The sequence below is a fragment of the Oncorhynchus clarkii genome, chromosome 12 (assembly GCF_045791955.1).
Source record: "Oncorhynchus clarkii lewisi isolate Uvic-CL-2024 chromosome 12, UVic_Ocla_1.0, whole genome shotgun sequence".
In the NCBI taxonomy this organism is placed as follows: domain Eukaryota; kingdom Metazoa; phylum Chordata; class Actinopteri; order Salmoniformes; family Salmonidae; genus Oncorhynchus; species Oncorhynchus clarkii.
Genome location: NC_092158.1, coordinates 32,027,237 through 32,055,053, shown reverse-complemented (window position 1 = coordinate 32,055,053; position 27,817 = coordinate 32,027,237). Strand labels below are relative to the sequence as shown.

Below are 27,817 nucleotides of genomic sequence, written 5' to 3'. Positions count from 1 at the left end.
TCTACTGCAATCTTGCCTATTCAGCTATACATTACAATCAACCTCATCCCTCTAACTGTACTCTCCTATGATCTTTCCGCTTTGCTCTCCTCTGGCGCGTCTCTGCTGAAATAACCCAGAGGATACAGCGTTTTACAGTATGAGGAGGTGACTTTCTCTCTGACAGGTTCTCTGCTGGGTGAAGACAAGAGATGCCCACGGGCAGTGTGCCAGTGCCAGGGCCAGATGGGATCACCAGCCAGCCCCTACTGTACCTGCCTGTCTGCCTTCACATTCTTCCCTGTCCCCTGGTGCCCGTCACACTTGCCTGCGCCATCTGTGCCCACTAGCCTGCCCATCCCAGGCACTGACTGTCAGCCTGAGAAGAGGGAGCGCCCGGTTGCATATGGCAGCGGTGACGGCAGACCCAGCTGTGCAGACGTTGTCCCGGCGACAGGGCAGCAGAGAAGGCAGATTGAGGGACTGAGGGGGAGTGAGGGAAAGACAGCCATTCCAACATCTGTGTTCCCCATGGGAATGACGGAGCAGCACTTTGCAGAAAAGCCAGCCTGGTGGTGTGATACCCTGAGCCCCAGTAAGAATGCTCTCTCTGAGACACTGGCAGACAGGGTGGAATAGTACTTAGCACAACAAATTGTTCAGGGTGCTGCTCTCTGCTCTGCAAACCTGGGTTCAAATAGTATTTTCTTTTCTTCAAATAGTTGTGCTTAATTGAGCTTACCTGGCATAATAATGGACCAACTGGAATAGTCCCAAGCGTAAACCCTGCCTATCTGGCACTCTAGATAAGCTCAATTGAATGCTCTAAGTATTTGAAAGATAGAAAATAGTATTTGAACCTAGGTCTGATTCTCTGAGACATAATGGTCAGATCCACAGTTAAGATATACAGTCAGGTCCAAAATGATTGGCACCTTTAATAAAGATGAGAAAAAAGACTGTATAAAATCAATAATACAAATACTGAGCTATATTGTATGCTCAAATTTGTTTTGAAAGTATATTTTATACTAATACAATTGCTCAGAGAAAGAGATTTTGTTTAACAAGTAACACCTTTTTTTATTGGCACCCCTGTTTTCAATACTCCGGAAACCTCCCCTTGCTAGGATAATGGCACTGAGCCTTTTTCTCAAATGTTTTATGAGACTGGAGAACACATTGGGAGAGGATCTTAGACCGTTCTTCAAAACAGAATCTTTCCAGATCTGTAATACTGTATATTTCGGTCTGCACTTATGGACTGACATCTTCAATTCAAACCATAGGTTTTCAATGGGGTTCAAGTCTTGATTTTGTTGTCAATCAACCATTTCTTTGTGGGTTATCGTGTGTGCTTAGTTTTATTGTCTTGCTGGAAGATCCACTTGTGGCCAAGTTCAGCTTCCTGGCAGAGGCAACCAGATTGTTGGCTAAAATGTTCTGATACTTGGTAAAGCTCATGATGCTGTTGACATCAAAGATCCATCGCCACATTTCAGAGTAGCTTCTTCTCTGCATATGCATCCCTCTTTCGACGCCAAACTCACCACTGGTGGGTTAGCCAAAGAGCTCTAATTTTGTGTTATCTGAGTTTAGCAAAGGTTCCAATTGACGTGCCAATGTAGATTAGCAAACTGAAGACGTTTACATTTGTAGGTTGTTCTCAATAAATATTTTTTTCTGGCAACTCTTCCAAAGAGCCTATTGGCATGGAGCTGGCATCTAATTAGTGATGAGAATCATTCGAAACATACAATATAGCTCACTATTTGAATTATTTATTTTATACAGTGTTTTTTTGATCATCTTTATTAAGGGTGCCAGACTGTACCAACAACAAATATGATGACATTTAGGGCCATATATGTAATTAACATGACAAGCACATAACATCACACTCCACGTCAGGGAATAAGTGACCAATCTAAATGTCATCTTCTCTCTCAATCCCACAGCAAGTGGTTTTCTGAAACACTATAGCATGATTATTTTCACAAATCGGTTCCATCCAAAGCTTGATGTCCAAACCGGCTGAAAATTCTCCAGTGTATTCAGAGTGAAAATGGTCCTAGCTCCGATGCTCCCTGTGCACCTTGTGTGTGTGTGGCCTGTCATGGCGGATGTGTCCGTCCCTGAATGTTGTTCCCCACCATGCTGGCCACTTGTTACAGTCTATGACTTTTCTCAGGTAGCCCTTCATTACCACCTCTGCCTCTCACACACACCCGCACACTCACGGCCTCAAATTAATGAATGTAACCTCTGCTCTGGCCAGGTTTCTTGAGAGAGAAAAAGAAGGGAGAGAATGGAGAGGGAAAGAGAGATTTGAAGGCAGAAAAGGAAAAAGGGAAAATGAATAAAAGGACTTCATAAATTTTTATGACCACGCCGATAAGGTCAGCCATGTGCCGTGGTTACTAAGCAACGCTGCTGCCACCCCGTGTTGGACAGTTGCGAATCGGAGAAGTCAAACTCAAATGTGTTTATTTCAGCTGGGAGTATGACAGGCTATCAGACAGCCTCTGTGCATGTCTCTGGTATAACATGCAATAACATGAAGGTCTTTATCGGTCATGCCAACACACTCAGATGTATGCTTTGTCAATAGAGATCACCATGCCAACAGCTCGTTCCACGGCATTGATCATCAGGTTGACTATGAGCCACAGAGTCAGTAAATATCTCAATCCATTAGTTGTGCTTACACAACATGTAACCTGTGTTATGATGCTAGTAAAGATAGGAAGTTTACACCTCCCATAATATAAACTTCTGAAGGAATCAGGGAATGCTAAAAGTAGTACAGAATCAGTGAATTCTAAGACTATACCTTAGCAGACTGTCAACTAATGAACAGGTTTAGTACAAAGGAGAAACAGGTTGACTATAGAGAACTCCACTACTTAATCAGGACTAGACAGAAATGCATTGAGCTGTGAAATGGAGAGCAGTCAGTTAATATAATCAATGTATGGATCCACTAAGGTAGGGCCATCAAGAACCTCTGGCTGTGTCCAGTCAATTGCCCACTACCTTTTGAGAAAAGGGTGATTTTGTAAAAAAAATGTTTACCTTGTTTTCTCCCCATATTTCGTGGTATCCAATTGGTAGTTACAGTCTTGTCTCGTCGCTGCAACTTCCCTACGGACTCGAGAGAGGCGAAGGTCGAGAGCCGTGCGTCCTCCGAAACACAACCCAACCAAGCCTCACTGCTTCTTGACACAATGCCCACTTAACCCGGAAGCCAGCTACACCAATGTGTTGGAGGAAACACTGTACACCTTGCGACCGTGTCAAGGTGATCTGCCACCGTGCTTCTACATCTACATTGCATTCTGTTTGGGGTTTTGGGCTAGGTTTCTATGTAGCACTTCTGCTGATGTAAAAAGGGCTTTATAAATACATTTGATTGATTGATTGATTTTCTTCAATTTGTCTTTTAAATATCTATTTAGACCTTAGATATCTATCTGACCTTGCAGCAAACGAAAGGATACAAGTCTTAGTCTACAGTATATGGGCAACTGGGATTGTTCATAAGAAAATATGAATAATTTGTCCCATTCTCTCTGTTGTTCTGCTTTCGCCAAGCCAATGCTCCTTGTATGAACCATATTGAGAGAAGTCATTGTACTGTAGGCTATAGCTATTTAAAATCTGAGACATGACAGGGTTTTTTCTCATTTCTGTCTTATTGGTGGAGAATTACTGTCAACGAGAACACGGTTTCTCCATTTCTTTATTCTGGAGACATGTCCACTCATTAAAGATTAACTGGGACTTTGTCTCACGTTTCTCACATAAATCATAATGGGCAGAGAGAGATTCTAAGAGGTTCCAATAAAAGCAGGATCTCTGGATGTACATTAGCCTACTGTTTCTACCTATCTCCTACATAATATAGCTTGAATTATTCAACATCCAGACCCAGGGACCCAACCAAGCACTCTTCAAATTGAGCCCATTTCAATGAATTCTCCATCACTGCCTGCAAGATAGGTTAGTGTTTAATGGATGTTTTAATATTATCAAAATACTCTGTGACCTTTGAGTTTTCACTCCAGGGGCAAGCTCTCTATTACTATGAACGAGGGATACCAAATTGTTGTTTTCTCAAATGATCAATTGGTACAGTAGAGTATGTTTTGATGGTGAGTTCACTGAGGCCTACACTGAGTAGTGACCCATCACCTTCACGCTTCTCACATGCTTTTGGGCTCTCCTCATCGCCCAGAAATAATCAGACATCTACCCAGTGTTTTGGTCAAGCCTGGGTACTCACGTCTTGACGAGTGCATGTCACAATGTAGGCTCTTTGGGATATTTATAGTCCCTTTATGTGTCCTCATATTGAGTGATGTGAACAGGCTTGCCGTTGCACTCACATTTCATTTGCCATAATACTGGTTATTGCAACCGGCCTCAAATCAGCTTTCTCCCTCCCTCATCCCTCCCAATCTTTCTCTTTCACCATCCCCCTTTTATCTATCTGTATCTCTCAGAGCCATTGTTTTGGACAACAAAGGGATGGTGAAACAGAGATTCTGCCATTCTCTTTCGAAACAGGGTGCTGTGGAGGCTCAAGGAGAACAAGCCGCCCCTGCAGGGCAGTATGGGATATGGTCACCTGACATACAGCAACGCCAACAACGAGACGTCTTTTTTTTAAATGTTCTGTGAAAACATCATGGAATATTGGGAACACAATACAAATGTACACACTGTAACAGTTATAATTTTGGAGAAGTTTGGAGATTTGGTATCACAGGAATTAAAATACAATCTGTCAAAAGCCATGTGCGATTGAATGACATGATATGAAATGGTTTGTTGTGAAAACCGTGTCCTTGTCTCAAACCATTTGTATTTGTAACAATTTTATATTTTCAGCTTCTGTGCTGAAATTAGCCAGATGCTGATTGTCAGTAGGGATTTGTATTGACAAGATCATTGCCATATAAGCTCTAGAGCCATAATACCTTTGATTTCATCATAACCTCTTCATAGAAAATCATGGAGAAAAACAAAGGATTATTGACCATGGGATTTATAAAGCTGATCTCCTTATACCCAAACAGACCACTGGGATTAAAGCCAATGAGTAAAACAACCATAACTGTTACAAATGGCTTTTGATGAGTACATGATTAGTCATCATGAAACATATGCATCATATTTATGAGACAGATGGGTAATCACGTCAAATCTTTTGCTCATTCACATTACCATTACAACAGAACAATAAAACAATTGTAATACCATTCACAACTATTTGAGAAAAAATACATACCTTAACGATAAAAGGCCAATTAATTAATAAGACAAAAACTTTATAAATATAACAATAAGACTGATAAACAAAGATAAATGCTAATAATAAGTGGTCAAGTTCTTTAATCAAATTGTCTGAGAAATTGCTTAATATTGCTAACAGCCTGAGAAGAAAGCTGCCATATTTGATGAGCTGAGCTGTTGAGAGCTACAGTATTCAATAAACTGTTTCTAATAATAATCCAGCTGAAAGGCTAGTGGGGTGTTGAAAATGGACGGCAGGCAGGCGGCAGGCTGCAGAGAGACCAGTGTCTGTAGAGAGGCAGCCAGGAAAAGGCAGAAAGGACTGGAGCTGTGCAGATTACCAAGAACAATGCCATGACTGGATGAACAACACACACCCACCCCTCACTGCAGAGAGAGAGAGAGAGTGAGAGAGAGAGAGAGAGAGAGAGAGAGAGAGAGAGAGAGAGAGAGAGAGAGAGAGAGAGAGACCAAGACCAACGCTGCTCACAAATAGTAGAAGAATTACAATCTAGTAGGCATGAGTGACCATTTGAAGACCTTGTATGCCATTTTGGTTGGGATGATTGAAGTCAGGCTTAATGTTAATGATATGTTTTATTTTGGTCTGGGTGGCCACAGGCACAGCACACACTGCAAGGCCAGTGACAGGCAGGCCTTGAATTCCTGGTGCAGTGCATGTACCGGTTTGATGTGGATGCTAAGCCTATGAGACAGAGGCTGCATTAGGTGGAGTGTGCTGCAGTTTAACTGGCCCACTAAAATGAAGGCCAGGATGAATCTGAACAGACAATAAATAACAGTTTCCCTGCTCTAGGGTTGACTATTGATACTGTTTACATATAAATAAATAGAACAGTGTATTATATAGCTCTTATAGTTTCTTAATTTGTATGTTTTTTTCTAGTATTACATTGTTATTGATTACTGCATTGCTGGGTTTTGAGTTTGCAAGAAAGGAATGTCACTGTACTAGTGCATGTGACATTAAAACTCGAAACTTCGGTTAATGTTGTCAACATCACCATCATCCTCCTCCTTGTCACCCTTATCTCACTATATCGCACTTGATTATAGAAAAGAGCAATAGAGTATAACAAATATCCATGTGATGAACAATTCTACCTGACTCAACTACATGATATGTGTAGCGTAAAATAAGTCTTCACATCAAAGGAATATTAATGTAATGGAAAGGAGTGTAATCCTGATTGTAAGAATGTCTTCTCTCTCTGTACTGGCCTTTCGTATCATCATTTCTTGAAGCAGTACTAGAGGTTAAATTATAAAGTTTTGCTCAGGGTGCTGATCTGTTGTGAAGATTGAGTGGTTGTTTGTGCCTCACAAATACACGGAAAATCCATGCATTTCAAGTTTTTTTTACATGCCAAACAATGCAGGCCTCTTTTTCCAGATCACAGTTCTATGATCGCTATACAGTGGCTTGCGAAAGAATTCACCCGCCTTGGCATTTTTCCTATTTCGTTGCCTTACACCGACCATTTGATCTACACAACATGACTACCACTTTGAAGATGCAAAATATTTTTTATTGTAAACAAGCAAGAAATAAGACAAAACAAAATAAATCTTGAGCTTGAACTATTCACCACCCCAAAGTCAATACTTTGTAGGGCCACCTTTTGCAGCAATTACAGCTGAACGTCTCTTGGGGAATGTCTCAAAAGCTTGGCACATCTAGCCACTGGGATTTTTGCCCATTCTTCAAGGGAAAATTACTCCAGCTCCTTCAAGTTGGATGGGTTCCGCTGGTCTACAGCAATCTTTAAGTCATACCACATATTCTTGCCTGGCTTGCCTAAGCCATTCCAAGACATTTAAATGTTTCTTCTTAAACCAGTTGAGTGTAGCTTTAGCAGTATGCTTAGGGTCATTGTCCTGCAGGAAGGTGAACCTCTGTACTCATCTCAAATCTCTGGAAGACTGAAACAGGTTTCCCTCAAGAATTTCCCGGTATTTAGCACCATCCATCATTCCTTCAACTCTGACCAGTTTCCCAGTCCCTGCCGATGAAAAACATCCCCACAACATGATGCTGCCACCACCATGCTTCACTGTGGGGATGGTGTTCTCTGGGTGATGAGAGGTGTTGGGTTTGCACCAGACACAGCGTTTTCCTTGATGGCCAAAAAGCTACATTTTAGTCTCATCTGACCAGAGTACCTACTTCCATATGTTTGTGGAATCTCCCACATGCCTTTTGGCGTGTTTGCTTATTTTTTTCTTTAAGCAATGGCTTTTTTCTGGTCGCTCTTCCGTAAAGCCCAGCTGTGTGGAGTGTACGGTTCAAAGTGGTCCTATGGACAAATACTCCCATCTCCGCTGTGGAGCTTTGCAACTCCTACAGGGTTATCTTTGGTCTCTTTATTTCCTCTCTGATTAATGCCCTCCTTGCCTGGTCTGTGAGTTTTGGTTGGCGGCCCTCTCTTGGTAGGTTTGTTGTTGTGCCATATTCTTTCCATTTTTTTAACAATGGATTTAATGGTGCTCCGTGGGATGTTTAAAGTTTTGGATTATTTTATAACCCAACCCTGATCTGTACCTCTCCACAACTTTGTCCCTGACCTGTTAGGAGAGCTCCTTGGTCTTCATAGCATCGTTTGCTTGGTGGTGCCCCTTGCTTAGTGGTGTTGCAGACTCTGGGGCCTTTCAGAACAGGTGTATATATACTGAGATCATGTGACAGATCATGTGACACTTAGATTGCACATAGGTGGACTTTATTTAACTAATTATGTGACTTCTGAAGGTAATTGGTTGCACCAGATCTTATTTAGGTGCTTCATAGCAAAGCGGATGAATACAAATGGGGTGGCAGGTACCCTAGATAATACCCTCGAATCCCCGAGCTGACAAGGTATAGATTTTTCGCTCTGCCCCTGAAAGAGGCATTTAACCCACTGTTCCTAAGCCCATCATTGAAAATAAACATTTGTTCTTAACTGACTTGCCTAGTAAAATAAAATAAAAATTTAAGCACCACTTTTCCATTTTTAAATGTTTAGATTATTTTGAAACAAGTTATTGTTTTCATTTCACTTCACCAATTTGGACTATTTTGTGTATGTCCATTACATGAAATCCAAATAAAAAATCAATTTAAATTACAAGTTGTAATGCAACAAAATCGGAAAAACACCAAGGGGGATGAATACTTTTGCCAGGCACTGTATAGGCCTATCTATCCATGTTGGTGCACATTATAGACTAATACATGTACACTAATTATACCAAACATTAGGAACACCTTCCTAACCTTGGCCTCAGAACAGCCTCAATTGGTAAGGGCATGGACTCTACAAGGTTTTGAAATCGTCAATATTGGTTTCATCAGACCAGAGAATCTTGTTTCTCATTGTCTGAGAGTCTTTAGATGCCTTTTGGCAAACTCCAAGCAGGCTGTCATGTGCCTTTTACTGAGGAGTGGCTTCCATCTGGCCAGTCTACCATAAATGCCTGATAGTTGGAATGCAGCAGAGATGGTTGTCCTTCTGCAAGGTTCTCCCATCTCCACAGAGGAATGCTAGAGCTCTGTAAGAGTGACTTTCTCGGGTTCTTGGTCACCGCCCTGACTATGGACCTTCTCCCCTGACTGCTCAGTTTTGCCGGGTGGCCAGCTCTAGGAACAGTCTTGGAGGTTCCAAACGTCTTGATGGAGCCCACTGTGTTCTTGGGGACCTTCAATGCTGCCAAAATGTTTTGGTGCCCTTCCCCAGATCTATGCCTCAACACAAATCTGGTCTTCGACCTCATGGTTTGGTTTTTGCTCTTGAAAAAGAAAAGGAGAGCTGCACAGTCTAGGAGCTCAGATGCAATAATTTAATAACCTAATAACCAATGTTTCGACCGACAAGCTGTCTTCATCAGGGTATAATGACAAACACTGCGGGTTACTAGTTCATAAAGTGTCAAAGAACATACAAAAACATACGATAATAGATACAATTTGGCTACATAGGCCTACAAACATTTACAATAAATAGCAAAATCACAATAATCACAAGAATGGCTTCAGATCAAAGTCTACGTTGAGACTGAAGGGAGCAAGGGTCTTTAAATTAAAGATCCAGGCAGCCTCTCGTTTTAACAATAAATTGTTGAGGTCACCCCCTCTCCTAGGGAGGGTGACATGTTCAATGCTGATATAACATAGGGACAAAATCGAGTGGTTCGCTTCCAAAAATTATTTGCGCTTTGTTTTACCCACATCATTTTTACCTCAAGGACAAGTTGTAAGACTGTGTTAGTGGAGCACGTGATAACACCTTTGATTTGGATCTGTTTCCCTGTTTGGGGGTGTTAAAAGGATCTACATTTGTAAGTGCTATTGCTTTGAGCACAGCCATTACACTTGTAGTTTCGATCTGGTAGAGGCGCAAACATACGATGTGCAGGGATTTTTTGGGGTGGTAAATCGGAGTTTACCAATTGATCGCTGACATTTCTGCCCTGCGAGGATACAACCAAGGGAGGGTTCGAAAGCACATTACCGATACTGTCATTGGATCTTAGAATCTGCCAATGTTTGTGAACGATTCACTTAATTTGTTCAGCACACATTGAATAGTGGATAGTTAGAATGCAAGAATGCTTCTTTTTGCGAGACTGTCCATGAAAGAGATCATGTGTAACGAGTGTGCTGAGAGTCGGGTAGCAAGTACAGGGAGTGAGTGTTTTAATAAATAACCACAACAATAAACACAAACACCGCACCGACATGAAACAGAGTCAATAACACCTGAGGAAAGAACCAAGGGGAGTGACAGATATAGGGAAGATAATCAAGGAGCTGATGGAGTCCAGGTGAGTGTCATTAGGCACAGGTGCGCGAGTGTGGGATTATATATACAGGTGTGTGCCTTTCCAAATCACGTCCAATCAATTGAATTTACCACAGGTGCTCCAATCAAGTTGTAGAAACAACTCAAGGATTATCAATGCAAACAGGATGCACCTGAGCTCAATTTCGAGTCTCACAGAAAAGGGTCTGAATACTTACAGTACCAGTCAATAGTTTGGACATGTACTCATTCAAGGGTTTTTCTTTATTTTCACTATTTTCTACATTGTACAATAATAGTGAAGACATCAAAACAATGGAATAACACATATGGAATCATGTAGTAACCAAAAAAGTTAAATCAAGTTAAATCAAATATATTTTAGATTATAGATTCTTCAAATAGCCACACTTTGCCTTGATGACACCTTTACACACTCTTGGCATTCTCTCAACCAGCTTCATGAGGTAGTCACCTGGAATGCATTTCAATTAACAGGTGTGCCGTCTTAAAAGTTAATTTGTGGAATGTATTTCCTTCTTAATGCGTTTGAGCCAATCAGTTGTGTTGTGACAAGGTAGGGGGGCTATACAGAAGATAGCCCTATTTGGTAAAAGACCAAGTCCATATTATGGCAAGAACAGCTCAAATAAGCAAAGAGAAATGACAGTCCATCATTACTTTTAGACTTGAAAGTCAGTCAATGTGGAACATTTCAAGAACTTTGAAAGTTTCTTAAAGTGCAGTTGCAAAAACCATCAAGTGCTAGGATGAAACTAGCTCTCATGAGGACTGCCACAGGAAAGGAAGACCCAGAGTTACCTCTGCTGTAGAGGATATGTTCAGCCTCAGAAATTGCAGCTCAAATAAATGCTTCACAGAGTTCAAGTAACAGGCACAACTCAACCAACTGTTCAGAAAAGACTACGTGAATCAGGCCCTCATGGTCAAATTGCTGCAAAGAAATCACTACTAAAAGACACCAATAATAAGGAGACTTGCTTGGGCCAAGAAACACGAGCAATGGACATTAGACTGGTGGAAATCTGTCCTTTTGTCTGAGATTTTTGGTTCCAACCACCGTGTCTTTGTGAGATGCAGAGTAGGTGAACGGATGATCTCCTCCACATGTGTGGTTCCCACAGTGAAGCATGGAGGAGGAGGTGTGAGGGTGTGGGGGTGCTTTTCTGGTGACACTGTCAGTGATTTATTTAGAATTCAAGGCACACTTAACCAGCATGGCTACCACAGCATTCTGCAGCGATGTGCCATCCCATCTGGTTTGCGCTTAGTGGGTCTATAATTTGTTTTTCAACAGAACAATGACCTAACACACCTCCAGGCTGTGTAAGGGCTATTTGACCAAGAAGGAGAGTGATGCTATGTATGCTGCATCAGATAACCTGGCTTCAACAATCACCGACCTTAAGCCAATTGAGATGGTTTGGGAAGAGTAAAACCGCAGAGTAAAGGAAAAGCACCCAACAAATGCTCAGCATATGTAGGAACTCCTTCGAGACTGTTGGAAACGCACTCTAGGTGAAGCTGGTTGAGGGAATGCCAAGAGTGTACAAAGCTGTCATCAAGACAAAGGGTGGCTATTTTGAAGAATGTAAAATTAATTTAAATTTGTTTAACACTTTTTTTGTTACGACATGATTCCATATGTGTTATTTCATAGTTTTGATGTCTTCACTATTATTGTACATTGTAGAAATGAGTAAAAATAAAGAAAAACCCTTGAATGAGTAGGTGTGTCTAATTATTTTGAATGGTACTGTACAGTATGTAAATAAGGTATTTATATTTAGTTTTTGGCTTTGTCATTATGGGGTATTGTTTGTAGATTGCTGAAGATAAAACAATGTTTCATACATTCTAGAATAAGGCTGTAAGGTAACAAAATGTGGGAAAAGTCAATGGGTCTGAATACTTTACGAAGGCACTGTATATTAGGCTAAATCTATTTTAATTTCTGTTTGATTATCTTGACAATCCAAAAGATGCCCAGTTATTGGAAATTACATTCACGTGGCTATTTTTCTTTCAACACCACTGCATTCTGTTCAATAGGTTACCTCACAGCCTTGAAAGGACATTTTCCCGACCCTCCTTTTCACGTGACATGAGGGAAACCATGAGACGTTGTGCAGCACATGACAGAAGAAAACATGTTGTTTTTTTGCTGGTAAGAGAGAGGCTGAGGGGAGTAGGCTATGGTAGCCTACTTCCACATTAACAAACTGCAGTAGAGGCTATTCTTATCCATCTATTCAGTGACCATTTTGAGTGTGCAGTATCATAGCTATCGGCAAATGGATACATTTCCAATCTAACGTTTGGTCTCCCTAGTCGGTTAGATGCACGTGGTTCCTGACATGGCCGCTGTCGATGCCCCTACTGCAAGAGAGGCCTCTGCTCATATTCGTCAAGGTCAATTGATGAATGCAGTCAAAGGCTGGCTGAATCCCAACACTCCCGCAGGGCACATTAAAAAACACATTAACACATTAAAGGACATGATTTGATGTCCTCCAATTAAAACCATTTCAAGGTTTTTTCTTCTAAAATGAATGTCAGTCTAGCCAGGTGTGTATCACGCCTTTCTCATCACCCCATTCCTAGCCGATAGCATCTACAACAATCATTGGGCTAATTATAACTCGATTAGTTTAATGTAGGCAATAATAATGTCCTTATATACCAATGTTGGACACCTTGGTATCCTCTCTCTCATAAAGTGGAGGCAACCCCTGTATGCAATCTAGCGCACAGCACAAGGGGTGGAGTGGCGAACTGCTGCACCTTTAAGGCAATGAAGAAGAAAAGCGGCCGCGGCCGCGAAGGAGGAGGCGAGAGTTATTCCATAATGCTCTGAGCCAGGGAAGGTTAGCACAGGGACCAGTGTGATTTGTACGGCTGCGGGAAGATGCGTGTGCTTGTTGCTTGCTGGATGGAGAGAGGCGGCGAAAAGGGAATGAGTTTTCAGTACAGCTAACAACTATTGCTTCCTGCTTACAAATTCATACGTAATTTTTTATCCAATCCAAATGTATGCATATTTTTCACTGGAAACTTTTTTGTCTCATTATTTATTCATAGTGTTTTCCTTATTTTGTAGACTAATTCGAATTGTTTTAACTTAATTATTTATTTTCTTTGAATTTCATTTGGGAATTCCACCTGTGCATATTGCGCTTGTCCCTCCTCGTGTCGTATGCGTCTTCAGCCTCCAGTCTCCGCTCTGACTCAACCGCACTCACCTGGACCAGAGCTCAAGGAGGCGAGACCCACATGTACCCCGCAGAGCATCGCGCCCAGAAGCGGGGAAGGCTGCACTAAGGCACGGCGTGGCCACTTCAAGAGAGACGTACAGTTGGATCTAAGCTCATATCATAAGACAATCACCAGAAGCTCATACCTCCTCTTCCCAACGCGAAGAGAGAGAAAGAGAGAGAGAGATACTGATTTGTACAGACCATCGTTCATTGCAACTGGCATATTGAAGAAATATAAAGAAAACTTAAGGAAGAAAGTGTGTGGATTGAAAAAAAGAAAAAGCATAGCTTGGATATTGAACGGTGCGGGGCATGTGGATATTGGCTGTCATCTTTTTCCAGTGCATCTTGAATGGTAAGTTGTGCTATTTAAAATTAACTTCATTAAAGACATGCTCTGGAAATGTTAATTTAATGTTAATTGTCCTCTGAGCAAAACTTACCAGATATAGCCCATCTTAATTATTTGCGGAATAATATGACTTATTTTATGGTAAAATGATATAGTAAATAGTTGTTGGTATGTCCTGAGAGCCCAATTGAGGAGCGGTTGGATTGGGCAGCAGAAGCAGTGCTGGCTGAGCTGAGCCTGCCAGTCACATCCCGGTTAATTTGGCTACCTAATACCTATAGTTGGATACAACTATGTGAAAACACTGATTAAAAACACTGAACAAAAACTAGACTCTACTTTGTTCTTTTGGGCGATTAACATAATATTTTATAGTAAGACATTTCTAGAGTAGTGTAATAGTGCACAGGCTACAGTATATGGCGATGGCTTGATATGAAAATATGAACTAAATGCAGGTATCGTTTTGATACATTTCGCAGGTTACACTTCAATAATAAGTAACCTTATTTCAATTTTGTCTAATTGTACATTATCCCCATATTTGTATCTAATGAAATTGATTGTGAGTGTATATTTTGATAAAACATTTTTTGGGGAAGGGTAACTTCATGTTTAAAGTAATATCAGATTTTGTTTTATTTTAATTATTTCCAATTAGTTATTATCGTAGCTCATTTGCATATTAACATCAATACAATTAGGAATTCTATATATTCATTCATAACAGCATAATCACATGTGAATTACACTTAAATAGTATGCCACTTAATTGTGACAATAAAATGCAATGATTTCCCCTAGGCACATAGGGTATATTGATATTTTAAAAGGGTTTTCATTAGGGACAAAACATGCTTATTTGCTATGGGAAATTTAATAGGCCAATTAATGTTTTATATGAGAATACAATTCACTAAAATATTCCATTGATTAACTGAATTAATATGTGCATAAGATCATCTCTTTATTTCTATCAAATCAGAAGGTATCCTGTGAGATAATAGTGAAAAAGGAAATAACTCAGGTTGTGCTGTCTTTTTTTTTATGGAGCTACACCCACCATATTAGAAGTACAAACATGGAGGCATCAGGATTTTAAAAAAAAACAGTTGAGGCAAGCCCCTTGTTGCTCATTTCCCTGTGTTCCCCCTGAAACAGTTGAACACAATCCTTTTGTTTTACACAATGCAAAAGTGATTGGCCTGTAATTCCTTAAAAATATGGATTTGATAAGAGGCAAATGTGCTTTTGGGTTGGGGCTGCCTGAACGCTTAGCGAGTACAAGAAGGGTGTGTGTGAGAGAGAGGGGGGTGGGGGGAGAAGGAGAAGGAGGTTGAGGAGGACAAGGGGTTGGGGGTGTTTGTGGGGGGGGGGAGAAATAATCCAGAGACAAATTGGACGTTTAGAGGATCTTTTTAAAGATGGATGGATGGAGTGGGGGTTAAAATTAAAGTGGACAGATGCATGTAAACTGAGGGGAGAGAGATGCGTCAACCAAAGATGACAGAAAAAACATTTTGTGGCAATGCTGAAGGGCTGAATGAGGTAGTGGTTTGCCACAGAAAATACAGTGATGCAGTGAGGGACGTGTACAAATGCATTTTAACACAACTGAGGCGGGACTGACTGGTTCTAGAGAGAGTCCCTGTTCTATAGTATGATGTCCATTTCAAATATCAATCCATTATGTGTTACAATAAACCCTAGTGTGAGCTGAGAGCACTATCTCTCTTTTAGCTTTTGAATGGCTTCACATGGTGTGTTTTGACCATGCAGGCTTTGGCGTTGTAAAATGGCTGCTCCTGAAGCGTTCAGCATGGAAACTTTGAATGAAAACACCACTGTGGATATGATACATGCGGAGTCTATGGCTGATGTTGAAGATCTGTGCTTTGTTGACAGATTAAGTTTACGCAAGAGGCACGTTGTCAATCTTTGAGGTTGTTGAAATTATTGTTTTGTGGGCAGGAATGGCATACAATAATATACAATACAATATTATTTCATTTTATATGCTTCTTTCTTTCAAAATGACGTGTTTTTTAAATCAATAAATCATAGATATGGCTGATAGGTCATAGATTGAAAAGGTCTTATACTGCAGTGTTTCTTATGATATCAGGCTACTTTGCATATTGCTCTATTTCTTCCTGATTTGTATTTTTTTGAATGTCCAACCAGCATCCCCATCACCAGCACTATCCTATATTAGAATAGTACAATGTGTAGCCTAGCTCTTCTGAGCAGAGAGAGAGAGACGGAGAGTGATCGAGATTGGATTCCAGACATAACGGCTTTTAGGGTTCTGGTCTAGCAGCACATGCTCCTGAGGTGGTCTCTATGGAAACATGGATAATGAGTGTTGGCGCAGTGTGGGCTGGGTCTGAGCAAGGCCGCACTCTGTGCAGGTGACCCCGGAAGTGCTTCCCCACAGATTAAACCTATCACTCCTGCAGCTCTATGATATTGTTGTAGATAGAGAAAGGATATGTGAAGGTTATTTTTGCATGTTTTAAAGATGTTACTCTGGTGGTAAGTTGTCTGTCATTCTGATACGTTATTCCCAGGTTTCTGTTCTTTTTCCAGGACTGACTACCTCAATCAGTAATAGTTTGGTTCATGTCTATTTGTTTGGTTTAGATCTTGTATTAGATTGTGTATTTATAGTATTTGAGTTATGCAAAGGTATGGAGCAATTTATTAACAAGTTGTTAGATCACGTTTTCTTTTTTTATCTACAACCTGACATTTGACCATGTAAATCTGCAGAATCTATAGGGCTCTTTCTGTTGCATATATTTGCTGCTTTCCGTTTTCAAGACTGAGGTGCAAACTCATCTTGTCTTTGGATACAATTTGCAATCATAAACAATTCACAGTTGCAACGAGTTAAAAGCATTGTAGTGTTGATGTCAATGACACGTTTCCAGTGCTGTTGCATCAGTATTAAATGTACTGGGAACAACAGATCTATCCATGGAGAGACAGACTGGGGAAATGGCATAATGTTGTTTTTGCTCAGCAATGCCAGGGGGCAAATATGACACATGCTCAATTGGACACTAATAAGCAGTGCAAATATACAACAATGCTCCTCAATTGGCACTCAGTATCACTGTGTGTAAGTGTGTGTGTGTGTGGGGGGGGGGGGGGGGGGGATTTGCCCCCTACCTCGGCTAATTCAAACATGAACCATCTCAGTGTGGATTCACCCTATCACTTTTCAGACAGACAGTAGTGTTTTGCCATCAGAACATAACCAAATTGTGTCTTTCATCTTATTCAAACACACATTCAGTAGTAAGACTTCCAATGTGGAAAATGCCTTAATCTATGCTGGCCTACAAGAGGATTCCTATTTAGAAGATTAAAGCTATCCTAGGCCTGGCATCTGAATAGCTGTCACTATCAGTTAGACTGCTCGTTTCGAACAGGAATAGCCCAGGGAACCAGGCTACAGGATTAACCTTGATAAAGCTGTCATGACCACAGAGATTTTAATCAACCCATCTGGGAGATCTCCACAGAGAGAGACCCAGGTTTGGTGTTATCATAGCAGACATGTTGACTGAGTAATTGGGTGCTGTGTTTTTGTCATTGCATATGGGGGCAGGTGAGTGGAAGTAAAGGGCAATTATATTTTGAGTGTAAATGTACCTGTAAGTATACAAAACATTAAGAACACCTGCTCTTTCCATGACATAAGACTTAGACTGACCAGGTGAATCCAGGTGAACGCTATGATGCCTTTTTGATGTCACTTGTTAAATGCACTTCAATCAGTGTAGAGGAAGACAGGTTAAAGAAGGATTGTCTCAGTTGCCTTGAGACAATTGAGACATGGATTGTGTATTTGTGCCATTCAGAGGGTGAATTGGCAAGACAAAAGATTTAAGTGCCTTTAAATGGGGTATGGTAGTTGGTGCCAGGCACACCGGCTTGTGTCAAGAACTGCAACGCTGATGAGTTTTTCCACGCTCAACAGTTTCCCGTGTGTATGAAGAATGGTCCACCACCCAAAGGACATCCAGCCAACAGGACACAACTGTGGGAAGCATTGGAGTCAACGTGGGCCAGCATCCCTGTGGAACGCTTTCGACACCTTGTAGAGTCCATGCCTTGACGAATTGAGGCTGTTGTGAGGGAAAAAAGGGGTTGGGTGAGGGGGGGCAACTCAATATTAGGAAGGTGTTCTTAATGTTTTGTACACTCAGTGTACGTGCCAATGATGGATGTCATTTATCACAAAATGCAGGAATATCTACACACATATCCCCACACAAATCCCCATTGTGTTGAATCCTACTGTACTAGATACAGATATATATTTTTTCAAAATAGTGTATTACTTTCCAGTCATTCTTTCAAATATCAAAGATCAACAAACCTGCACTCCAAACGCCATCTGTGCAACTCATAGATTTGATTTGGGGTCTTTTCTCTTTTCTAAATGTCACCTTATGAAAGACATTGAATAGTTTGTAAATAAACAGTTATTATTGCATTATCATTTTTATTTAACTAGTAAAAACAGAAGACAACATTGTTTGGAGGTCATGTTCAGGCCAGTGGGAAACTGGCTGGTGATGTCCTTTGGTATATATCTGTCAGTTCACGTAGAACCAAGCCTGTATGACAGAGCCACAGCAACAAACACACACGCACAAGAATAAAGTGATATTTTATAATACTCCTCCAACAGCAAAACGTTTGATCTAAAAATGACCTAATAGATAAATACCAACAGCACTATAAAATAAAGCCTTACAAAATACATTGTTCCCATAAAAATCAGCATATGGCAAGTATTTGCAATATCTAAAACATTGTGCAAGATGGATGTCATGACATCTCCTAACATATCCCTGAGCTTGGAGTTGGCTGTTATATCCAGAACAGACTGAACCATATGGTAATGTGTGCACATTGAAATGTTAACTGTTTCTTTTAACCCAGGCCAGAATGCTTAAGGAGATGATGGAGTGCAACTAAGCAAAGAGAGAGAGATAAAGAGAGAGAGAGAGAATGAGTCAGCATGTGTTACACACTGGTGTTTGACACACTGTATGGAAGTAAACTATTACACAAGGTTCCCACATACATGCACATACACACACACAGGTTCTTCCTGGTAGGTGGTGTTTTATATCTGTGAATGAATAAAACAACAGTAGTTAGTAGATAGCCTACGTCATTTGTTTTCCACTTAGCTGGCATGCTACTGTTTCCATGTTAAAGTGGGACAGTGGCTAATGCCCTGACCCTTCAGGAAGGCAGGAACTGAACTAAATGTGGCCCAGCTAGCCTACAAGTGGGGATACCGTGGGCCCTACTGTATATTCACAAGACAAGTGTCCTGCTTGGACTTTTTTTCTTACATTTGATTGTTGTACTGTGCAGCATGTATTTCTCAGAACTACCAGTTTGTCAATGTTGTATAAGATTTTATCTAGCGAAAGGGAATGCTTTCCTTGTTCATAGGCCCTCTTTTTCCTTTGAGATACAGCATACCCCTTCAGCTACAATATAATTATAGATTGAGGCCTGAAAGGTACATATTTTGAGTACACAGGATGAGTTGTTTTGACTTTGAGGGTATGTTATATACCATGTCAGGTTGAAAAGGGACTGGTGCTGAAGCCAACACACACACATAGCCTACAGTATACTGTAGACTTGGCCATGGACATTTAATCCATATATCCATAATCCAACAGGAGCAGCGTGAGCATCAGTTGACATATAAAGTTTCCGGCTAAAGTCTTGATTTGTTCTCACATGCTCACTCATGCCCTCTGGGACATCACCATGGCACTGTACTATAGACGTATCTGCTATTTTGAACAAGCATTAGAACAACAGTGCCAACAGTCCTTCCTGAGATAAGGGCTGTGTCCGGGTAGCCAGATCTGGAGACAGGGGTTGCCAGGCGAAGAGGTTCCTGCCCGGTGGGTTTCTGTATGTAATGTGGTGCACGTCCACACACACTGCAGAGCTATTTTTGGGAGACCATTTTTAAAGTCTGTCACAGGGGTAGTGGAAGGAGTGCCAAATGACCTCTACAGAAAGACTCAGGCTTTGGGGTTTTCTACACACACGCACGCTCACACCAGGTCAGGCTCATTTATAACACATGGGACAGGTATCCCGCTATGCAAAAGTGATTGATCTCCTGAGTTGACGTGGGAGGCAGGTGAGGTGGCTTATGCATCTACACAGATCACATTCTTCTTTTTCTGTAGGTGAATAACACTAGAGTTGATAACCTTGAGTACAATATATTGCAATACAATGTAGCCCATTAAAGAAAGACAATGGTATACATTGTTGTCGTATTGCACCAGTATTATGGAAAAAGCAAAAAAGCTGTGTAGCCAGTTTGAATGATTTTTTGTCAGACGTTTCAATTGTCTTCAGTCCATAGAAATGCTTCTAATGAAAGAGCTCCGAATACAACCTTACCTTGAAATGCTTACTTACAAGGCCTTGACCAACAAAGCAGTTCAAGAAATAGAGTTAAGAAAATATTTACTAAATAAACGAAAGTAAAAAAATATATACAATTAAAAAGTAAAACAAGAAAATTACATAACAATAACGAGGCTATATACAGGGGTTACCGGTACCAAGTCAACGTGCGGGGGTACAGGTCCCTCCTTTACGTTTGAGTATAATGCATTAAATTAGCACATTTAAATATATCCAATTGAAACGAAGCAACACACAAGGTTAGTGTGTTTTATTGTTTCAGTGTGTGAAGTGATGCCTGTTTGTCTTATTCAGCCAGGGATTGTTAGCTGCTCGACTGACTATTAGATGCGTTGAGGCATATCCGACAAGCCCTGATTAGTATGCAAAAAAATCGGCACAATTTCTGTGGCCAGAAATGTGTAACATTTTCAAAGATTTTCCACAAATGTCTCATTAAAGTGTTGCTAGCTCTGGGTCAAATCTGTTTCAGTCTCCATTCTATCAGGCCTTCCCCAGAAGTGATTATGCTAATTGCTGTTTGATCAGATGATTAAATTATAATTTGATTAATCCTGAGCACTAAACGGTCTGAATACGTTTATGTCCACTTGGTAGCATAGCTTTGCAGAGCTAACGTCTCCTGTCACTATGTAAACAGACATGACAGAGGAAGGGAGGGATGACCAGAGAATGACTGAGGCACACCATCCAGATAGAAATAAACATTATTTTTTATTTAGATTGCATTTATTTAGATAAGTTAACCAAAAATGTAAATTGTCTTAATGTATATCACATTAAGCCAATAAAAAAAGCAGGTGTCCCAGTCAAAGAACACCTAAAATTGTAAATAAATATTAGTGTAGCCTATTTTTGCAGTGAGTAGAGTAAAGAAAAGCCTGAATGCAGCTTGCTGTCATCATTGTCGTAGTGAATGTCCACCAATCTTGTGTTCCCTCAGTGTCCATTACAATTATTATATTGTTGTGAGGTTGGGTCCTGTTGATAATATCACTGATGAGGACAGTGTCCTGTGTGTCCCCTAGAATCCACCCCTCCTGTTGGGGACAATTTCAGGTGTTCTCTGACCGGGACACCTGCATTTTTGAAGGGCAGGTTCCAATGCTTGGTCACACACACACGCACGCGCATACACACACACACACACACACAAAGAAAAGCTACCTGACTCTGTCTCCCACTGTGGTATTAGAGACGACTCTGCTGCAGTATGCTTACTCAAGATGGAGTAGCCCTGCCTGTGAAGCAAGTGGAGAGGGTGGGGGAGAGGGAGCGGTAGAAAGGAGAGGGAGGGGAGAGAGAGAAGGGCATGTTTCCTGAAGCATCAGAGAATGGCTGTGAACGGGAGGGAAGGCAATGATGTCTAGTTATCTGACGCACAATCCCTTTTAACCCCAGGACTTTGATTTGCCCTATTCTCGTGACAGCCTCTAGCTACTATGGCTAACTGTTCATAGCTTTTTGTTTCTGTGGCTGCACATTTCTTTAACACCAAAAAGATGCAGCTTCTATATTTGCAATGTTTAATACATTATTCCTGTACACCTTTTTGTTGTTCCTGTGGCTGCCTATTTTGAGCACGCCATATAAAAAGAGGCAGCTACTATACAGCATCTGTAAGGTTAACCATCAATACAGTTTTCCATAAACCCTAACTTGCATTGAAAAGGACATGTGTCTCCCCGATACATTTAACCATTTTAACCATTTATAATTAATGCTCACGGTGATTCTCTGTCAACTGCTTGCATCTACTCCCCCAGCTGAAGCCTTGGTGCTGCACACCACATGGATGTTCTTAACTTCCTAGAGCTAGGGTCTATTTTCCTGAATTTCCGCCTGACTGACGTGCCCAAAGTAAACTGCCTGTTACTCAGGCCCAGAAGCCAGGATACTCATATAATTGATATAATTGGATAGAAAACACTTTGCAGTTTATAGCAATGTTACAATAATGTCTGAGACTATAACACAATTGATATAGCAAATTCCAAAGAAAAACCAACCAGGATTTTTTTTGAACTCCCAGGCTCTTATACTGGAAAGCTATGGGTTCTATGTAATTCCAGCTCCCAGATTACAATTCCTATGGCTTCCACTAGATGTCAACAGTCTTTGTTCATTGTTTCAGGCTTGTTTCTTCAAAAACGAGCAAGAAATATGTGTCTCCCCGATACATTTAACCATTTATAGTCAATTATTGCTCACTGTGATTATCTGTCAACTGCTTGCATCTACTCCCTCAGCTGAAGCCTTGGTGCTGCACACCACATGGATGTTCTTAAGGATGTCTGTTATATTATCCAGCCTCTTCTATTCCACAAAATCTCCCTGTTCATCCCTACCTACTGGATCCAATATCCAATAGAACCTATAGCATTAATCTCACCTGATCTCCCTGCACCAATAAGACTCACAGGCTCAAATTGACTGGCCTATCAAAGGCATGTTTGTCAGACTGTCCTTTGAGTCTTGTCCTATGAGAGAATTGTTAGTCACTGTACACAGTCCTTTCGTACCCAGATACTCATAACTTTTGGTTTGGGGTTTGATGACTTATTTTGATCTGACTCTTCTAGTCTTTTACATTGAGGGAGACTCATGTCAACAAAACAAGCTCTGATTCATACTTTGAACTGGAAGAGATGCACACTCATAGTTGTCATTAAACATCTCTGTAGTGTGCTTTAGAAACTTTTTCCAAAGAATGTCATTCCGAATGTTGTCAGATGTATGTTTCTTATAAGGTCGTCATGACCAATATGTGAGATTTTAGAATATCGCTGGAGGGGATGGCTGCCGTTTTACAGGCTCCTGACCAATTGTGCTATTTTGTGTGTTTTTTCGCATTGTTTGTTACTTATTTTGTACATAGTGTTTCTGCTACCGTCTCTTATGACCGAAAATATCTTCTGGATATCAGAATGCAAAGTATATACTGATGTTCCCGGACCAGTCCCAAAGCCTCATCATTCGCATGAAGAAAAGACTGAGATACAGGGTGCGTATATCCGGGTGCCTTGTGAGAATTCTTCGGCGAGTGGGTAACCCTCCTCTACCATCCGTTCTATTGGCCAACATGCAATCACTGGAGAATAAACTGCTGGATGAGCTCTGTTCGAGACTATCCTACCAACGGGACATTAAAAACTGTAATATCTTATGTTTCACCGAGTCATGACTGAACGACGACACAGATAATATACAGTTGGCTAGGTTTTCCATGCATCCACAAGACAGAACAATGACCTCCGGTAAGACGATGGTTAGTGGTGTGTGTCTATTTGTCAATAACAGCTGGTGCGCGATGTCTAATCTTAGCGAAGTCTCGTGGTATTGCTCACCTGAGGTAGAGTAGCTCATGATAAGATGTAGACCACACTACCTACCAAGTGAGTTTCATCTTTATTTTTCGTAGCTGTCTATTTACCATCACAAACTGAGGCTGGCACTAAGACCGCACTCAGCAAACTGTATAAGACCATTAGCAAACAAGAAAATGCTCATCAAGAAGCGACGCTCCTAGTGGCCGGGGACTTTAATGAAGGCAAGCTTAAATTTGTTTTACCTAATATCTACAAGCATGTCACATGTGCAACGAGAGGACAAAAAACTCTAGACCACCTTTACTCCACACACAAAGACACATACAAAGCTCTCCCTCGCCCTACATTTGGCAAAGTTGACCATAATTCTATCCTCCTGATTCCTGCTTACATGCAAAAACTAAATCACAAAGTACCAGTGACTCGTTAAATACTGAAGTGGTCAGATGACGATGATGCTAAGCTACAGGACTGTTTTGCTAGCACAGACTGAAATATGTTCAGGGATTCGTCAAATTGCATTGAGGAGTATACCACCTCAGTAACAACTTCATCAATAAGTGCATCGACGACGTCGTCCCCTACAGTGACCGTAAGTACATATCCCAACCAGAAGCCATGGATTACAGGCAACATCCACACCAAGTTAAAGGAGCGGGACACTAATTTGTATGGTTATAAGAAATCCCACTATGTCCTCAGACATACCACCAAACAGGCAAAGTGTCAATACAGGACCAAGATTGAATCATAATAGTACGGCTGTGATGCCTGTTGGATGTGGCAGGGCTTTCAAACTATTATGGACTACAAAGGGAAACCCATCCGCGAGCTGCCCAGTGACGTGAGCCTACCAGATGGGATAAATCCCTTTTATGCTCCCTTCTAGGCAATCAACATTGAAGCATGCATGAGAGCACCAGCAGTTCTGGATGACTGTGAGATTGCGCTCTCCGTAGCCGATGTGAGCGAGACCTTTAAACAGGTCAACATTTTTTTTAAATGTTTTTAATTTCACCTTTATTTAACCAGGTAGGCTAGTTGAGAACAAGTTCCCATTTGCAACTGCGACCTGGCCAAGATAAAGCATAGCAATTCGTCACATACAACAACACAGAGTTACACATGGAATAAACAAAGCATACAGTCAATAATACAGTAGAACAAAATAAAATAAAAAAGTCTATATACAGTGAGTGCAAATGAGGTACGTTAAGAAAATAAATAGGCCATGGTGGCGAAGTAATTACAATATAGCAATTAAACACTGGAATGGTAGACCGGCAGAAGATGAATGTGCAAGTAGACATACTGGGGTGCAAAGGAGCAAGATAAATAAATAAATACAGTGTGGGGATGAGGTATGTAGATAGCCCATCTGTAAACAGCCCATCTATGTACAGGTGCAGTGATCTGTGAGCTGCTCTGACAGCTGGTGCTTAAAGCTAGTGAGGGAGATGAGAGTCTCCAATTTCAGAGATTTTTGCAGTTCGTTCCAGTCATGGGCAGCAGAGAACTGGAATAAAAGGTGACCAAAGGAGGAATTGGTTTTGGGGTTGACCAGTGAGATATACCTGCTGGAGCGCGTGCTACGAGTGGGTGCTGCTATGGTGACCAGTGAGCTGAGATAAGGTGTGGCTTTACCTATCAGACTTGTAGGTAACCTGTAGCCAGTGGGTTTGGCGACAAGTATGAAGCCAGGGCCAACCAACGAGAGCGTACAGGTCGCAGTGGTGGGCAGTGTATTTGGCTTTGGTGACAAAACGGATGGCACTGTGATAGTCTGCATCCAGTTTGTTGAGTAGAGTGTTGGAGGCTATTTTATAGATGACATCACTGAAGTCGCGGATCGGTAGGATGGTCAGTTTTACGAGGGTATGTTTGGCAGCATGAGTGAAGGATGCTTTGTTGCGATATAGGAAGCCGATTCTAGGTTTAATTTTGGATTGGAGATGCTTAATGTGAGTCTGGAAGGAGAGTTTACAGTCTGACCAGACACCCAGGTATTTGTAGTTGTCCACGTATTCTAAGTCAGAGCCGTCCAGAGTAGTGATGCTGGACTGGCGGGCAGGTGTGGGCAGTGATCTATTGAATAGCATGCATTTAGCATCAACCTTGAGAGACTTGTTTCTGGAAAGGTGAATTTTTAGAAGTAGAAGCTTGAATTGTTTGGGTACAGACTTGGATAGTAATACAGAACTCTGCAGGCTATCTTTGCAGTAGATTGCAACACCGCCCCCTTTGGCATTTCTATCTTGGTGGAAAATGTTATAGTTAGCGATGGAGACTTCAGGGTTTTTGGTGGCTTTCCTACGCAGGATTCAGACACGGCTAAGACATCTGGGTTGGCAGAGTGTGCTAAAGCAGTGAGTAAAACAAACTTAGGGAGTAGGCTTCTTATGTTAACATTCATGATACCAAGGCTTTTATGGTTACAGAAGTCAACAAATGAGAGCACCTGGGGAGTGGGAGTGGAGCTAGGCACTGCAGGACCTGGACTAACCTCTAAATCACCAGAGGAACAGAGGAGAAGTAGGATAAGGGTACGGCTAAAGGCTACATGAACGGGCCGTCTAGCACGTTCAAAACAGAGAGTAAAAGGAGCAGGTTTCTGAGCACGATAGCATAGATTCAAGGCATGTGACAAATGAAAATGAGTTTATTTTGTTTACGTGCACGTTCAGATTTATATCGTCAGTAGAGGGAGCTTGTTTAGCCGTTAGTAAACAGAGTTCTTCTGTTTCCTCATCATGCCAGCTCTCTGCCACTCTCTCTCTTCTCTCTCCCCTGTCCTCTCTCTTCTCCCTCTCTCTCTCTCTCTCTCTCTCTCTCTCTCTCTCTCTCTCGCTTTCTCGCTCACACAGACTCTATCCTCTTCTTTCTCTCTGTCCCTCTCTCTCTATCTCTCTTTCTCTCTCTCCTCTCTGTGATTCAGACATCAATGTCTCAGTGCTGTAACTGATTAAGATCTAACTGGCATCCCCTCAGGATCTCCTCTCTCCTCATTCCTGTTCCCTGCTCATGGAAATGAGCATTCAGATGCATCAACTAACCCACTTGAATAAAAAAAATAGAAAAAGTGCAAGAATGACCCTCATCTCATCATGCGTCCTCAGGAGGATCCACATGAGAGGAGGATATCATTGGTTTTACATAGCGCTGAAGCAGAGTGCCACTAAGCATGCTGCTCAGTATTATTCATGAGAGCAAATTGGGAGCCGGGGAGTTAGTCAGCAGCAGTGGTAGGCAGGCAAGGGCCCTTTCGTTCCTGGGCTGTAGCAACGCGCCTCTTGCCGTGTAAGCCCTGGGGGCAGGAGGGGGAAGGGGGTGTGCTTACTCACTGCCACAGGACCCTGTCCATCCCGAACCCCCCTCATCCACCCCCTTCTCTCTCCTGAAGCGCTCTGGCTTAATTACCTGCAGCTCCAGACATGGCCTGTCAGTGTGCCACAGTCACTGTTTGCCACTGGGGATGCCCAGCAATGGACCAGACCACACCACACACACACACAGACAGACAGAGCCTTGCCCTGCTCTGTCCTCACCAAGCATGGTCATGACTAACAGCCAACCAGCAATACTACAGCCACTAGCACTCAGACAGCCTAGCCTTAGGAATTGACTGGAGGACATAATATGGCCAATTGCTAGCTCACTGTATGGAGGTCAAGGGATGGCGAGATACTGTTGAACACACTTGTGAATATGGAGGACACCTAGTCAGTTGTACAAATGAAGGCATTCAACTGAAATGTATCTTCTGCATTTATCCCAATGCCTCTGAATCAGAGAGGTACAGGGTGCTGCCTTTATCAACATCCATGCCCAGGGAGCAGTTGTTGGGGATTAAGAACAGATTTTTACCATGTCGGCTCAGGGATTCGATCCAGCAACCTTTCAGTTACTGGCTCAATGCTCCTACCCACCAGGCTACTTGCCGCTAAAATATTAAAAGAAGGATGTAAGTAATCAGTAGCTGAAATTAGGAAAATTGAGTAGCTTGACTATCATCTGTTGTTGGGTGGGTGTTGTTTGATGGAGGTAAACACATGTGCAGAATGGAGCCACTGAAGCATCAATAGGCTAGCTGCTAATGCATGGGCCTATTTATGTTGCTGTTACCTCTATCAGTATTGATCCTACATTTACTTTAAAAAATTGCCTAGGTGGTTTTGAAAGCAGCAGTGGAGCAGAGAAGTAGGTGATGTTTTGTGCCCTTGAGCTGTCAGGCAGGCCCATAGCAATGTAACAGACAGGAAGCACCCAGAGCCAGACCTGAGCGGACAG

General features: G+C 41.6%; 1 protein-coding gene across 4 annotated transcripts in view; it reads left to right on the top strand.

The window, feature by feature from the left end:
* Positions 1-13,187: 13,187 nt before the first annotated feature.
* The window catches only part of LOC139423071 (cell adhesion molecule DSCAM-like), a 138,143-nt gene continuing 123,513 nt past the window's right edge, over positions 13,188-27,817 (top strand). For 3 of the 4 annotated variants that reach the window (XM_071174696.1, XM_071174695.1, XM_071174694.1), the window contains exon 1: positions 13,188-13,712. In XM_071174696.1, coding sequence (XP_071030797.1) covers positions 13,670-13,712 — 43 coding nt within the window. In that variant the 5' untranslated portion in view covers positions 13,188-13,669. The remainder of the gene's footprint in view (positions 13,713-27,817) is intronic. The other variant, XM_071174697.1, reaches the window with a different exon arrangement.